The sequence below is a fragment of the Onychomys torridus genome, chromosome 13, assembly GCF_903995425.1.
Source record: "Onychomys torridus chromosome 13, mOncTor1.1, whole genome shotgun sequence".
Lineage (NCBI taxonomy): Eukaryota > Metazoa > Chordata > Mammalia > Rodentia > Cricetidae > Onychomys > Onychomys torridus.
The window spans coordinates 66,502,283-66,519,585 of NC_050455.1; the positions used below are offsets into that span (position 1 = coordinate 66,502,283).

General features: G+C 44.7%; 1 protein-coding gene across 1 annotated transcript in view; it reads right to left on the reverse strand.

Moving 5' to 3' along the window:
- Slc14a2 (solute carrier family 14 member 2) overlaps positions 1–15,468 on the reverse strand; it is a 56,963-nt gene extending 41,495 nt beyond the window's left edge. The window contains exons 1-3 of the mRNA XM_036204497.1: positions 15,319–15,468; positions 13,315–13,495; positions 12,158–12,347 (exon numbers count right to left, since the gene is read on the reverse strand). Coding sequence (XP_036060390.1) covers positions 12,158–12,347; positions 13,315–13,495; positions 15,319–15,468 — 521 coding nt within the window. The remainder of the gene's footprint in view (positions 1–12,157; positions 12,348–13,314; positions 13,496–15,318) is intronic.
- Between the last annotated feature and the right edge of the window lie 1,835 nt (positions 15,469–17,303).

Here is a 17,303-nt window from a genome sequence, read left to right on the forward strand (position 1 = left end):
CAAATTGAAACAAGAGACGGAAGACTGTTTCCAGGCTCGTGTGTCGGGCCAGAAACCTGGGGAGAGGGCGGTAACAGGAACTGCGGATGGGGAACGCTGCCTCCTGCCACATGAAGGCGTTAGTTAGTGCTCCTGGGTTCAGAGTGGCAGAGGAGCTGGTCAAGGAAGTTGAGGTGTTGCTCTCTTTGGGCATATTCAGAATCTTTTAATGCTGGGCCTGAATGGTTTTTAGTCCCAGCCTTAGAGTGCTGTCTGTCTGTGTTCTCCACTGCTCTTTCAACACACACACACACACACACACACACACACACACACACACACACACATACACACACCTTAGAACTACATGTGAAAAGTTATTTGGATGAATCATGGATAAACCTTGACGCATACACACTAGGTAAAGAACCAGATTCTATTACCCCTACATCATTCCCCAGTCTTCTCCTATAAGACCCCAGGTGCCTGGAAGTTCTGATGGGGAGGAAGACCTTAGGCTGGTGTTCAGAGAGCCCAGACTTACCACTGCCATCATATTGGAGAGGGCTGCTCCCATGTATGCACAGAACAGGGCTGCAGAGGAATAAGACCAGCAGAGTAAGCTTCCCAGAGCCTGTCTCTTTCCTTCAGCCACTGCCTAGCAAAACAGGATGCCCCAGACCTGAAACTGGCTTTGCTACAGCCTTGGTGTCCAACACCAGCATTTACCCAATGCTCTTCTTTACTTTTTAACTATTTCTCCCATGTCTATGCCTTCTCTGAGACCAGACGTTAGAGCTTCCATAGCCTTTGACCCTCTCCCAACTCTTGTCCTGGCTTTTCACAGACTCAATAGTCCATTCTCATCTTGCCCCCATCAATTTTAATGATGAATTAGCACAGGCACACAATTATTAAAAGACCAGCCAAGGGAGCTTGGTTGTCAGGTTCTTAAAAACCTACCACAGACAAGTGCCAGCAGGTGTGTCTGCCAGGTGAGGGCGTAGAACATGCCTCCAATGGCAATGCAGGAGAGGACACAGTTGTAGCTCCAAAGGCCCATGTAGATTGTCTCAAAGGGTGTGGCCACAGTCAGTGCTAGGAAAGAAGGTGTGGTATTCCTGGGTAATTTTGGACCACAGAAGAAAAGCCTTCCTATGGCTGCTGCCAGGCCTCATGGTGTTCTTTGTCCTGTCGTTCACCAAATAACTACAGCTCTGCCTATCAAAGGGGCCTCTGAAAATAGCACATGATCATAGGAAATCAAACAGTGAGGAAGTCCTGGATTCACACAGTGGTGTGTGTAAGCGGGCCTGTGTGTGTGTGTATGGATATGTACATATACGTGTGTGTATATGTAAGCATGTATACGTTGTGTGTGTGTGTGTGTGTGTGTGTGTGTGTGTGTGTGTGTGTGTGTGTGTGTGTGATGATACCTGGGATAAGGAAAAGCCTAGGAGAGGACATAAGCACCCTCCTTCAGCCCACGCAGCTGCATTGTCAACAATTTCAATTCTGTTTTAGAGGGTTCAGAAGAAGTAAGTGCAGACACACATAGATGGATATGGAAAGGCATGTCAGTGCCTCGGGGGCAGGTGTCAACAGTAGGTAAGTCTGGGTAAAGAATTAATGCCTCTTGCATTATCGCTTTGCAGTTTTGATGAATTTAAAATTATTTCCAACTACAATTCTTTTTGGAAAGTTCTGTCCCCAAAGGTCTTTGCAAAACATTAGAATAATTCAAAAATAGTCCTGTCCTCCCAGGGTCCCCTACCCTATTTTCTGACTCTATTGTGGGAAAGAGCATATCCATATATAAATGTGTGTACATACATATACATATGTGTAGGAATATGAAATTACACTTTAGAAATGCCAATCCAATTTTAGGAAAGCTTTCCTTTTAGCTTGTTCAAAACTTCCAAGTGCTGGACCACGTGTACCCCAGCTTGGGCCATTACTGCTTCCCTCCTCCACCTCCCTCAACTGCTGGGCTCTATACTAAGGGCCTTCGCATTTCTCCACATGTTCTGTTACTTCAATCTGCTCTCTTTGGAGGAGGCTCAAGGAAGAGAAAAATAGATTCCCTCCCCGTGACAGTGTCTAAACTCTAGTGAAGACAAGTCTGGAATGGTTGCTGTGTGCTAAGGAGAAATGAGATGCGGATAATCTTCCTAAAGACAACCCTACAGAGCTGGGGTTCTGTCTTACCTGCCAGCAGCCCCACAATTGACCCTATGGCTGCATGCAAGCAAATGAGTGGTGAGGAGATAAACAGAGCCACCAGGACCATGCCGCCTGTCCAGGGGTTGTCACAGCCGTAGACCTGGCCAACCCCAACGGGGATGGTTTGTAACAGCTGCAAAGTCAACAGAATGCAGATTACTGGAATGTGGGCAGACAATGCAAAATCCAGGACTCAGGGCCAAGACCAGGCCAGTGGGTAATGAAGGGGAACAGAAGGATGGCTGTGCTCTCCAGCGTGAGCGAGAACGAGGGAAGTCATAACCTGGAACAAACAGTTCCTCACTCCATCACCTACCAGGCATCCAGCGTCCAACATGCAGTCAGGTGAAGCCCCTAACACAGTGCTGGACATGAACACTTCTTGGGAACACATGGCTTTTACTTTGAGAGGAGAAACTTTGAGGGGGCCAAAATACACCTCTTTCCTAGTGTATTTCCAGTGGGATATAAGGCACCCAGGTATTTCTAAAAACTCTTGGAAATCCTAGGAATGTTCTGGAAATACAAATATTCTAGACTATTCTCATGGATGATTTGATAAATGACTGTCTGTATAGAGCCTTTGAAATTGACTCCTAGTCTAAGGCCTTTCATCAAGACATTGACTTGTCCCGTTTGAGGGAGCTTGCCCTTGCTAATGACCTTCCAGCTTTAAAATTCTATAGTCCTAGGGTGCTGGAAAGATGGCTCAGTAGTTAAGAGCATTTGTTGCTCTTGCAGAAGACCCGGGTTTGGTTTCCAGCACCCACACAGTGTTCACAGCTATCTCTAATTCCTATTCCATGGGATCCAATACCCTCTTCTGAACTCCAAAGGCACACATGTGGTTCATACAGATACATACAGGCAAAACACTCACACATATAAAACAAATATGTCCAGACAATTAAAATAATTCTGTAGTTCTAGTGACAGCTCAAGATGCTGAAGGTGTGGAGTAAAGGGAACACTCATTCATTGCTGGTGGGAGTGCTAACTTGTACAACCCTACTAAAATCAGTGTGGTAATTCTGTAGGAAGATGAGAATTGTTCTACCTTAAGGTCCAGCTATACTACTCTTGGACATATTTCTAAAGGATGCTTCATCCTACCACAGAGACACTTGCTCACCCATGTTCATTGCTATTCTATTCATAATATCCAGAAATTAGAAACAACCTAGATGTCTCTCAACAGAAGAATGGATAAAGAAAATGTGGTACATTTACACAATGGAGTATTATTCAGCCATTAAAAACTGAAGTGATGAAATTTGCAGGTAAATTGGTGGAACTAAAAAAAAAAAAAAATCATCCTGAGCAAAGTATCCCAGACCCAGAAAGACAAATATGGTATGTGTTTGCTTATAGGTGGATATTAGCTGTTAAGTCAATAACCAAACTGTAGTCCATAGAGCCACAGAGGTTAGGTAGAGAGTAAGGGACTAGGTGGGATAGACAGATCTCCATAGAGAAGGGACAGAGAATATCTAGTTATTTATAGGTGAAGGGGTGATGAAACTGGAGGATCAAGTCAGGAGGTGGAAGGGAGAGGGAGACAATAAGGGGAGAGACGGCTAAAATTAAGGGCCATTAGAGGGGTAATACAGAAACCTAATATGGTAGAAGCTTCCTAAAATAAATACATACATGAAGGTGATCTAAATGAAATTATCAAATAATGGTGGAGCAGAGCCCCACCTAGCCATTTCTTGTCACCAAATGAAGCTTCCAGTACTGGGATTGGGTTATAACTAGTGGAACTGGTGGCCAAAGGAGTCCCATGGGAATCCTCAAACAACCCAGGCTTGTTGCCAAGACTATAGGTTGCTCTCCACAAACTGACAGCAAGTCCCCATTGCTGAAGACGACACCTACACAACCCATTGACCATGGAGAAGTTGAGCTGGTGTCTACCTAGAGCCTTCACTGCCATGTTTTAGTGTCTTTGGTACAGGAAAGAACTCAGCACACTACCAAAAGGAAGCATAAATACCAACCCAGCCACAAACCCTTTGATCTACAATGGTATCCTGCCTGCAAGATATGGTAGGGCAATGGTGTTACAAAGTTTGTGAAAGAAACCAACAAATATCTGATTGGGCTTATGGCCCATTCCACAAGATGGAACCCATACCTGACACTGACTGGGTGACCAAGAACATGGTACTAGATAGCCCAGAGACTAGGGTAAAACCAAATTCTACTGTTCTAAAAAACAAAATATAGAGCAATCAAGGACTCCTAATGACATTCTGCTATACTCATAGATCAGTGTCTTGCTCAGCCATCATCAGAGACGCTTCCTCCTGCAGCAGATGGTAAAAAATACAGAGACTCACAGCCAGACAATATGCAGAGAGTGAGAGACACTGGAACACTGAGCTCTAAAGGGGATGTTTCCATTATCTCCTGCTCCCTCACAGCTCAGGGAACCTTGCAGAAGAGGAGGCATAAAGAATATAAGAGCCAGAAGGGTTGGAGGACACTACGAGAACAAGGCCCTTTAAATCAACATGAGCAAAGCTCATATGAACTCATAGAAACTGAGGCAGCATGTACAGGGCCCACACAGGACTGCACCAGTCCTCTGTGCATATATTATGGCTTCCCATTAGTGTTTCTATGTGATTCCTGAGTGTGCGAATGCGTGGGTCTGATTCCTGAGTGTGAATGAGCGGGTCTGATTCCTGAGTGTGAATGAGCGGGTCTGATTCCTGAGTGTGTGAATGAGCGGGTCTGATTCCTGAGTGTGTGAATGAGCGGGTCTGATTCCTGAGTGTGAATGAGCGGGTCTGATTCCTGAGTGTGAATGAACGGGTCTGATTCCTGAGTGTGAATGAACGGGTCTGATTCCTGAGTGTGAATGAGCGGGTCTGATTCCTGAGTGTGAATGAGCGGGTCTGATTCCTGAGTGTGAATGAGGGGTCTGATTCCTGAGTGTGAATGAGCGGGTCTGATTCCTGAGTGTGAATGAGCGGGTCTGATTCCTGAGTGTGAATGAGCGGGTCTGATTCCTGAGTGTGAATGAGCGGGTCTGATTCCTGAGTGTGAATGAGCGGGTCTTTGATTCTTACGTCTTTTCTTGGACTCTTTCCTTCTGCTGGTTTTGTCCCATTCGGATGGGTTAGTTTTTGTTGTGTCTTATATTTTGTTTATTATTATCTCCTAGGAGCCTGCTTTCTAATGAGAAGCAGAAAAGGAGTGGATCAGGATGGGAGTGGAGGTGGGGAGAACTGGGAGGAAGGAGTAGAGGGAGGGGAGACCCTAATAAGGATAGTATGTGAGAAAAAAAATCTATTTTCAATAAAAGGGAAAAGAAGACAAAAGATACTGTGGTTCTTTTCTGTAACAGGTCAAGTGACTCTAAGATCCCTCTGTGGCTGAGCATACAGCAGGTGCTTAATAACTATGTACTGATTGCCTAGTGATTCTCAAAGTTTGCATTGGAACCCTGGGGAGCTTTAAACAGTAAACCCAGCCTGGCTTCTCCACAGGGTATCCTGTGACAAGCCAGTGTGCTTCCCTGGCTGCCAGTGAATATCACACGCAACAGTTGGTTTCTACTGGATTCATAGATCACCCACTGTAGATGTGGGGAGGCAGCTGCTTTACCCTTCTCAGAACTTTGTTATCGTCAATAGGATTTGATTTTAGAACACATCGTTTCTGTATGGAGTAGTGTTTGACTCGCAGAGAACTTTCAAATGTCGGAATCTCTTGTTTCCTAATGAGTGGCCTTTAATAACTGAACTTTGTTACAAGGGTAAGGAAGGAATGGTGGGGGTGGGGCCGGCGTCCAGTCTTATTTCCAAGGACCCAGAGATATGGGCTGGAAGTGTCAGCAGATGTCCAATGACAGGGCATCACCCGAGGAATGTGGATCGCAGAGTCCAACTTCCACCTTCCTACCTGGGAACACAGGTTGTAAGCCTAAGCAGTCAGGAAGGAGAGGAATGAGGGGACAGAGTCCTTGAAAAGAGCCTGAGTTTGGAATGAAGCTCCTCCGTCGCAGGGGTCCGTATTTTAGCTTGTGAGCTGCACACTGCTGCTGCTCCCTGCTGCTCCCTGCTGCTCCCTGCTGCTCCCTGTTGCTCCCTGCTGCAGCAGGCACCCGAGACAAAGGGCAGTCAGGTGGACAGTGGAAATTTACCGAGCACGAGCACCTGCCTCTCTCTTGTAATTCTCAGGTACCTACAGGCTGCTGTGTAACCAAAGAGGAAGCCTGTCCACCCCTCTCTCCCTCAGAGTAAAAGCAAAATGGAATCGATTTTTCAAGACAGGGAAGACAATTTGCTGGTTGTCAAGAGTAGTAGAGAGGGTGAGCTTGGACTTCGAGGTCCCCAGATTTGTGTTCAACCACTTGCTATGTGCAGGCAGGCATCTTTTCTCCGGGACCCATACCACACCGGCCATCACAGCACTGAGGCATCTGGTCTTGCCTGTGGGTTGAGGCCTTAATGATCCTCTCTCTCAGGCTGTGCCATCAAGAGCCTGTGGCTGACAGTGTGTGTGTGTGTGTGTGTGTGTGTGTGTGTGTGTGTGTGTGTGTATCTGTCTGTCTGTCTGTCTGTCTGTCTGTCTCTCCCCTTGGCCTTTCAGATGGCTGATCATTGACAATGGGTTTAGCTTTTCTTCCTGCTCCTTTTCCTTTTCGCTTTGCTTCTGGTGCTGGGCCTCCCTGTAAAGGCAGGGTTTTGAGTGTGGCTGTCCCTGGAATACCCAGGAGTGATGGAGCTGAACACCAGCAGAAAGCCACACTGAAGCTCAGGTATTCACAGCAGCTGTGGCCGGACGGTGAGGACCCAGGAGTCAAACCTGTTTCTGTCTGAGGGCTTGGGTTGTTTTCAAACACTGAAAAGTCTGTAGCAGAGGTAAACCCCAGGTACTCTAGGAAGCAGAGCTGGAAGTGTGGGGTAGCTATAAAAGGAGATGGATTTTCAAGGACCATGTAGAGCATGTCTGTAATTGAAGGGACTTGGTGATAGGTGGACCCTTATGAAGGAGTAAGTTTTAGCATTTTATGATTGTCCCAAGCAGAGGGCACATGCCCTGCCTGGGAGTATGGGATGGTGGTTCAAAGTTAGGATTCTGCAACACTGCCTGGGCATTAAGCTAGGTGCTAGCAGCAGGTTGACCTTGGATAACTGCCTCTGTGCCTTGGTTTCCTCATTGGGAGGAACGGTAGTATACCTACAGGGTGAAATGAGTTGATGTAATATGGGCATAGGATAGTGTGATACATAATCAGCATTTATACAACACTGAAGTATTACACGTGGTACAAAAGTACTAGCTGGTGGCTATTTCTATGTTTGTTAACAAGGCAAGAGTTTATAATTCTACATATTTTTAGAATCTTATGGTAGACTTTTATTATGCTCTTATATCCTTATGGAAGAGATTTCATGAGTGGACTGTGGGCGGGTGGGGATGGTAATAGGCACAATCAGGTTGGGTGGTGGGTGGAGGGGTAGAGTACTGAAAGAGACTACTGGAAAGGGGGGGCATTTCAGGATCAGGCAAAAACCTCGTACAAGGGAATCTCCCAGGAATCTACAAGGATGACCCCAGATAAGACTCCTAGCAATAGTGGATATGGATATGTAGCCTGAACTGGCCATCTCCTGTGACCAGGCAAGACTTCCAGTGGAGGGAATGGGAAACCAACCCAGCCACATAACCTTTGACCTACAGTGTATCCTGCTTATGGGATGTGTTGGGGTAAGGGTGTCCTAGAGATTGAGGGAGTGGCCACCCAAGGACCAGTCTAGACTAAAACCCATGCCAGGAGAGTAAGTCCACCCCTGACACTGCCTGAGCACCAGGACCCACAGGCTGGATGACCCAGAGACCTAGAATAGAACCAAATACGACTGGAGGGAAAAAAGTCAATTAATGATGCTTAACGATATTCTGCTATACACATAGATTGATGCCAATTATCATCAGAGAGGCTTCACCTAGAAACTAATGGAAACAGATACAGACCCACAGCCAAACATTAGGCAGAGCTTGGGGAGTCCTGCAGAGGAGGGAAAGAAAGGACTGTAGGAGTCAGAGGGGTCACAGACACCACAAGAAAACTCACAGAATCAACTAACCTAGGCTCATAGGGGCTCACAGAGACTGAACTAACAACCAGGGAGCCTGCATGGGACTGGCTTAGGCACTCTGCATATATGTTACAGTTGTGTAGCTTGGATCCTCTTGTGGGACACCTAACAGTGGGAACAGGGGTTGTCTCCGACTCTTTTACTGGCTTTTGGGACCCTACTCCTCACACTGGGTCATCTTGCCCAGCCTTAATACATGGGGAGGTGCTTAGTCTCATTGCAACTTGATATGTCGTGTTTAGTTGATACTCATGGGAGACCTGCCCTTTCCTGAACAGAAACTGAGGAGTGGACTGGGGGGTGGGTGGGAATAGAGGGAGTTGTGGAGAGGGACTGGGAAGAGAGGAGGGAGGGGAAACTGTGCCTGGAATATAAAATAAATTAATTAAAAAAGAATATAAAGGAATTAAAATAATTTCTTGCATCTTAGCAGACCACAGTAGAATAAAATAAACCAGTAAAAAGAAGTCACAGAAATGACGCACTGGGGGCTAGAGAGATGACTTAGTGGTGACGAGCAATGTTCTTCTTCACAGGACCCGAGTTCGATTCCAAGCATCCACATTGAGTGGCTCACAACCACCTGTGATTTCAGCTCTGTGGGTTCCAATATTTCAGGTTTCTGCAGGTACTTGGGACTCATGTACACACACACACACACACACACACACACACACACACACACACACAGAGAGAGAGAGAGAGAGAGAGAGAGAGAGAGAGAGAGAGAGAGCACACCTTAAAAAAAGAAATTACACAAAACTTGGAGATTGAAGTATAAATTCTGGAATGAGCAATAGGTCGCTGAAGAAACCAGAGAGGAATTAAAAAAATCCTAGAATCAAATGAGAATGAAGGAGGAGCTTATCAGAACTCCTGTAGTACTGCTAAGGTGGTCTAAGAGGAAAGTTTATGGCTATGAGCATTGATATTTAAAAAATCAGAGCTCTCCCAAGTAAGCAACCCATGATGCACCTCAGGGACCTAGATAAACAAGGGCAGGCCAAACCTAGACCAGGAGATGGCAAGAACTCCTAAAGACTAGTGAAATGGGAACTAAAAACAAAAGCCTAGACTCAACCAAAGAGTTTGTCCTTTGGTAAAACAAGATTGATAAGCTCCTAGCTAATCTAACCAAAAAGGGAGAAAAGAAAAAGACCCTGGAAAATCTGGAAGAAATGGATACATCCCTATATACACGACTCCCTAAAATTAAATCAAGAGGTCATAAAAATTGACACAGACCCATAACAAGAGTTGAGATTGGGACAATAATAAAGAGTCTCCTAATGAAAGTCCAGACCTGGGTGGATCGAGGACTTTCTGAATAGGACTCCATTTGCTTAGGAATTAGCATAAACAATGGTATTCCTGTGCGTCTCTGTGTCTATAAGCATTTCTTGTGCATTTTTTGGCTCTTTTCTCGTGTTTGGTCATTTGTCCTATTCTAGTTGTTTGTTTGTTCTTTATGGTCATATTATTATTATTATTATTATTATTATTATTATTATTATTCCTTAGATGTCTGTGGATCTGGGTGGGAGAGGCTGAGGGGGAGGAACTGGGAAGAGTAAGGGGAGGGAAACTCTAATCAGAATATGTTGTACGAAAAAACAATCTATTTTCAGTAGATTTAGAAAAAGTATTGACAAATGAGCCTCATGACTATGAAAGCTTCTATGTAGCATAAGAAACAGCCAGTCTGGTGAAAAGGAAGCCCACAGAGTGAAGAAAACCTTTGCCAGTTCTCTGTCTTATAGAGGACTAACAGCCAGACTATACATAGATCCAAAGCCACAAAGGATCAGGAAAACACTCCAATGAAAGGGGGCTTTAAATCTGAACCGGGAGTTCTCCAAAGAAGACATGCAAGAGGCTAAGAAATACGTTTAAAAAGTGTTTGACCCTCTTCTGCAGCAGGGACTTGCAGATTAGAACTGCTTTGAGATTTCATCTCACCCCAGTGAGAAGAGCTAAGCTTAAGAAGGCAAGTGACCAAAAAAAGAAAAAAAAAAAAAACCAAAAAAACAAGAGATAAGAGCTGCTGGCGAGGATGCGGGGAGAGGAAAGCCCTTAGTCACTGCTGGTAGGTGTCACAACAGCATAGACGCCATGCCAATTATCATGAAGGTCCCTTAAAGAGCTGGGAGTAGATCTACCATAGAACCCAGCTATGCCATTTCTGGGAATATGTGCAAAAGACTCTGTGTTCTAATAGAGAGATACTTGCTCATCCACACTCATTGCTACTCTATTCACAAGTGCTTGGAGGTAGAAACAGCTTAGATATCCATCAAGGGGTCAACGGATGAAACAAAAATGTGGTGCATTTACAGAATGGCATATCATTCAGCTGTTAAGGGAAATGAAATTCACAAGTAAATGATGAAACTGGAAAAGGTTGTATGAGTAAGGTAACAGACATAAAAGATTTATTACTGAATTATCTTAAAGTAAAAAGAGCGAACACAGATGCTCTTCAAAACATTTCCTAAAATAGCAAGGGAAAGAACATTACCAGACTCATTCTATGAAGCCAGCATTGCCCTTATACCAAAACTTGATAAAATAACAAGAACAGCTTCTACCCCAATGAACATGCATATAAGAACTACCAATGCAGTACTTTCAAACTGAATTCAAAATATGTTGAGAAGAGCATACACTATGACTAATTTGGTTTCACTGCAACTATGCAAGGATAGTTCAAAATATGTAAATCAAGAAAGGTAATATAATATATAGATTTAAGGTTAGAAATCACATCATAATTTTAATAGCTGAAGGAGAGGCCTTTGACAAAAATCCAATACCTCTCTTCATGTAAAAACTTTTGTAGATTCTAGGAATAGAAAAACAAACTTCAATACAATAAGGACTACTTATGTCAAAACTGTGGTCACATTATACAAAACAAGAAAAACTTGGATCTGATAAACACTTTCAGCAAAGTTGTAGGTTCCAAAACCAACAGGCAAAATTCAATAGGTTTTCCACACACATCGCCCCCCACAAATGTGCATCTCTCTACTCCTCCCAATATTCAGAGGTGTCAGTCTTTTTGGAGATCTCTCTTATATGCTCTTGTTATTGCTCATTAGTCTTGCCTCCTAAATTCAGTTTGTGAACCTCCCTGAGAGACAACAGCTTAAGTATTCATTTATATCTCCTTCAGAAAGTGTATTTCTAGAAGGCTCCGTAGCCAAGCTCAACATGATGCTGTTGCTGTCCTGGGCTAGGGCAGTGTAATTCCTTAGCAATCTGCAGTGACCTGCTCGAAGTTGACACTTGAGCTGCTGCTGTGATTGTCTGTTTGTTTGATTATCTATCTATCTATCTATCTATCTATCTATCTATCTATCTATCTATCTATCTATCTGTTTGTTAGTTTGTTTATTTTTGTTTGTTTGTTTGTTGACTTTATGCAAGTTAAACTTCCTGAGAAAAGGGAACTATACTTTAGAAAATACCTCTATAAGACTGGGCTATCGGTAGGCCTGTAGGGCTCAGCTCACTGGAGGCCCTGCCAGAACTAGGCAGGTGATCCTGGATGGTATAAGAACTCTGGCTGAACAAGCCATGAGAGCATGCCAGTAAGCAGTGTTCCTCCATGGCACCTGCCTCCAGGTTCCTGCCCTGACTTTCCTAGATAGTAGACTACAAATAAACCCTTTCTTCCCCAAGATGCTTCTAGTCATGGTGTTTTATGACAGCATTAGAAAAGTAGCCCAGACAGAGGGCTTTAGGTGGCTGCTAGGTTAGGGTGGCTCACCACTAAAGCAAACACTTCACCTGTATACCATGTACCGTACAATAGGCCCATGGAGGGCACTTACCTGTCCTGGCTTAAGGCAAGGGCAGCTAAGGTCGAAACCACTGTCCCCAATGCTCCAGTAATTGTCCACCAGGGATTCTGGATCAGGAGCCCTATGAAGATGATGAGCCCACTAAGGGGGTTGTTGACAAATACCACTTGAGCTGTTCCCCGCAGGACCCAGTCTAGGAACTGGAGGACCAGGGGCTTATCTGCAAGAGATAGACAGAGTCATCAGTGGGGTACAGCCTGTGTATCAGACTCCTGGTTGGCATGGAAACTGAGGTGCACAGGGATGCCCAAGTCAGGGTATTTCTCCTTATTCAGCCTGGCCTGGGGTGGGAGAGTGAAGGGGCTGGGAGTGGGTATTGGCACTCAGCCCAAGGCTCTGAGTGGCCCAGCAATTGGTCTACAGTGGGTGGTAGGTTTTTGCCATACAGACTGAGGGACCATGCTGAGACCAATTTAAAGCAGTTCCAGCCATTGGCTTGGTTGGCAAGGAGCCCCAGGAGCATTCCATGGGAAATTTATTGGTCCAAGGGAAGAGGTGGGGAGGGAAGTAAAGTCTCACGTTGTGTAGTACCGTGTGACTCAGTTGAGGGCTAGTAGCTGAGCAGCAGAGAAAGTCATTTCAAGAAGGGATGTTGGAAAAGAAATTGTTAGAGCCCAGCTGTGAAAATCATTGTTGAATTGGGGCCTAGAAGGAACCAGGTGTAGGAGAAGGGACATGCATTCTGCCTCCTCCAGTTTGGTTTCCAGGACAACCACGCTGGTGGGGGGCAAGCAGGGACTGATGGGGAGAAGGCAGTGTTTGCTAAAGCATTCAAGTTCAGAAAGAGGTTACGAGGAAAGAGCCCTGGAGCTTGGAGAGGGTGATGCTGATCTCTTCTTGGCACATAACAGGCATAATAAATAGCTGTGGAACAAGCGGAGGAATGACCATGTAGCTTATTTGGGAAATGGCTTGAACGTTACTAATTTGTTTGCCCTCTATCAATTCCACGCAGAGACGATTGGTTGGCAAAAGACTAAAACTAATGAAATGTATTAGTTATAAAAGGGAACGACAGGCTGTTGGGTACATGCCCACCTGGGGTCAACTCAGCTTCTCTTTACTGTGTCGGTCCTTGCCCTGAGAGAGTGAGGGAGCCCCTTGCTCGTCTTTGGACACTTGCTTACCTTTCAGCCAGTTCTTGCATTCCTTCATGTCCCCAGTGAGGTAGCCCAGAGCTTGGAAGAGGCTGAAGCCTCCCCGGCCTGCAGAGGCCCTGCGGGGCACCTCACTTCCTCTCCTCTTGTTCCTCTCATTGGGTTTTTCAATTTTCACTATGTGGCTGTCTTCATCAGATGATCGGAGATCCTTCATGGAAGAAACAGGAGAAAACATCAAATAGTATGCCTTTCATGTATGGTTCTCTCTTTGAGACAGGGACTCATTTGTAGCCCATGCTGCCCTTGAACTCACTGCAAGCCTCAGGCAAGCTGCCTTGTGCTCTCAGTGCTCCCCGCTCTGTCTCCTGAGTGCTGGGATCATAAGCACGTGCTGCTAAACATGGCTTTAAATGATGTGTCTGTTTTAGAGTAGGAACATTTGGGCACAGAGGGCACTGTCAGGGTTTTTGATAGAGAGATGGAATCATGAGACAAAAGATGAGCTGCACACCTATTGTCTAAGGCTGTACCCTATGTGAACCTGCCTTTCCCAGGACTATTTCAGGTTCTGCACAATAGGTTTTCTTAATGATTTGTGACAAGGGGTTTCTCCTGGCAGTTTAATGATGCCTATAGACTTCTTTCCATAATAAATATTTGGAAATGTATAAAACAAAGTAAGTAAGTAATAAAGAAAATTATATAGAAATGCAGTGATTATATTATTTAAAATAATTATGGTACACAGATAAACATTCTATCTAATGGCTATAAAGTTTAAAATAAGTGATTGAGTGGGTATGTGGGACCTTCTCACTTCAACTCAGGACAGTTCTGTGAAGCTACCTCATATCCCAAGCCCACCACAAAAATCAACTATGGCCTTGATTGTGACCATTTGCACAGTTCAGTTTCTCCTTTTGCTGAGTCCTGCTGCCCTTCCTCATCTGTAAGTGTTGCTCCCCAAAGCATACCCCAGTGAACTTCTTCCTTGCAAATCTTCACTTCCAAGTCCAAGTCCTGGGAAATCTGGTGCATGATAGCTTGGATAGAAATCTCAGGTACTACTAATACGGCTATGGCTCACTGCATGTATTATTTGTAATTGAAGTAAATGCTAAGTCCATTGGAGGTTAGTGGATATAATGATGGATTAGCTCCCTCATCTCAGTTCATCCAGACCTCATGTGGACCTCTTGGTCAAGGCTTCTTTCTTTAAAGCCATGCTTTTCAATATGTTAGCTCACAAGACAAGCAGTTAGTGAACATTTGAAATGTGACTGGTTCTCAATAAAGTAGGAAGAGATGAAAAATTTCTAAGCTTGATAAAGGACATCTACTAAAGACCCATGAGTGATGTTACATATAATAGTGAAAGATCAGAAATCTCTCTCTCTAAGCTTAAGTACAAAACAAGGATGTCTACTCTTGCCATGACTACTCAACACTGTAATCTAGCACAGCGAACAGGCAAAGAAAGGGAACAGAAGGAACAGTTCGTAAAGAAAAAGGTTAAGCATAGAGGGCACCTCTACTTGCCTGTCCTTTTATAGAAAATTCTTAAGGCATCTGCAAAGGTCTTATTAGAAGTATGAATAAGCTTAGCAAAGCTACAGAATAGAGGATCAAATTCATTTTCATACCCTGGCATTAAAAAATCTAAAATTAAAATTACTAAAGCAATTTTATTCATCATAGAATAAAAAAGTAGAACATATTTGTAGATAAATTAAAAAAAAGATGTGTACAGAACATCACTGAAAGAAAGCTCGAAATGAATGGAAAGATATCCCATGTTCATGGATTGGAAAACTTAGTCTTATCATGATAACAATAGTCCTTAAACTTATCTACAGATTTGATATAATTCCAATCAAAACCTAAGTTATCATTTTTTTCTATAGAAATATGAAACTACAATCCTTAAATCCATATGGAAATGTACCGGGATTCAAATCATCTTTTACCTCCTTGCTCTCTGATGTCTACTTAAGACCCATCCTAACCGGGTAGCGGGCAGGTCAGGCTCACCTTTTCTTCAGGCATTTCCAGGAGAGGAAGGGCTGGGTGCGTATCCTGGGAGCTTGAAGGCCAGGTAGGGCTGCTTAGTTCTGACTCGTACAGTTTGTATCTGCTGGCAAGAGGCTCTGGCAGGAGAGGGCTGCTGTTGCTATCAGACATCTCCTTCAGGGGGTGGTCACTCATCTGTCAAATGCCTGTTCAGAGAGAATGGGAAAGAACAGATAGATGAGGGTGGGCACAAGGGACTTGGCTAAGGGCAGACCAACACATGAGGAGGCATGGCATCTGACCTGGAGGGGTAAGCTGTGAATAAATGGAATATAGATATATTTTGAGATAGAATCTCGTGTCACCTAGACTAGTCTTGAATGTGGCCAAGCATGGCCTTGGACTTCTAATCTTTCTGTTTCTACCCTATGAGTTGTGAGATGACCCAGTGTCATGACCCAGTGTTTTGAGCATGCTAGTAAAACACTCTACCAATTGAGCTACCAATTGAGCTAGAGCCCCAGACCCAGGTAGAACTTCATGTGCCTATAGCCGGTGCTGCCAGAAGATCCTGAGGCTAACATCCTCCATCCACAAGTGTTACCTTTAAAATACTCCTATTCTTCCATGTCCAGAGCAAAGCCCTTTCTTGTAAAGAGTTACCTGAATCTAGGCAAAGCCTCTCTCTCTCCTCTCTCTTTCCTTTTTATCATTTACATATTTTGTTCTCCAGCATTCATGTCCATTGTGCTATCTCAATGCGGTAGTCAGTTGGAAGCTTATTCTTACTGTGGTAAATGCACACAGAATCCAGCACTGATTGGGGTCTAGAAAGAACTCATTTGCTATGTTGCTAGGGAAACCATGTTGCTTCAGTCGGTCTCTAGTCCTCCTTCTTGATCCCATGTCTCCTGGGACTGTTCTTGTCTTTCTTCTTGTCCTTCCTTAGAGTGACACGGAGGCACAAAACCCTGGCACGTCCTATTGGAAGCTGTGCACAGCCAGGATGAGGGGCTTTTCTCTTCCATGTGGGCCTCCTGCCTCCTTCACTTGCGCCAGGGCTTGCTCTGTGATTTGCTCCAGGAGCGCCCTTTGCTGGAGGCCCCTAATTTCTTGTTTCACCTGGCTGCCTCTGGTAACGCTCTGCATCTCATCCCTCTCTCCCATTCAATTATTCTACCCCTTCTTTTTTGTCCCCCTTCACTTTATGCATGTCTTTATTTACTCTGCTGTAAAGAGTGGCTTTGAACCTGTGCACAGTTGCCTTTCAGTAATATTTAGCTTTTCCCCCATTGCTCTTTGTTGTCTCTTTGTTGCAGATCTCTGACATGTGTGCTACCATGTTTTTACACTCAGCATCACAGCTGCTACTCAAGGATTGTCCAGGTCCCTTCTGGAAGGGATCAAGATCTGTCTCTCCCTTGCATCAGCATCCTTTCCCTGGGTATTTCCTTTCCTGTTCCCACCGAGAGGGGTTCTCGCCCTCTGCAGTTGCTTCCAGACAACCGCTCCCCTTGTGCATAGTCGCTGTCCTCCACGTGGCTCACACTGACCATCTCCTCTCTAGCTGCTCATTGCTCTTACTGACTTCCTGGTCCCTGCCTCAGCTAAGGCGTTAGGTACTTCAACCAGGCATCTTCCTCCTGATACTAATTCAATGCCTGTTGCTCCTTCTCTGGCTTCTCATCTTCAGGAATTCTTTCCATGGAGTTTTTCCAGTCACCAGTTGCCACAGTCAAAGCATGGATTTGAAATCATTCCTACATGAACTCTCAAAAAGTAGATTTCTCTTTTGGAGCCTACCTCTTGTGCTTTCAACTCTTTTGCCCAAATGACCCTTATGACCCAGCTCGTTGACTTCCTAGAGGCCTCTGACCCACTGGCTCTACCAGCCAGTTGTCATCCTTTTCCTTTGTGACCAAGTTAGGTGTCATGGCTTGTCATTTACCTCTTGGATTCCCTTGACCCTCTCTCCCCCATCTCCCCCCATCTCATGCTTGTGTAGC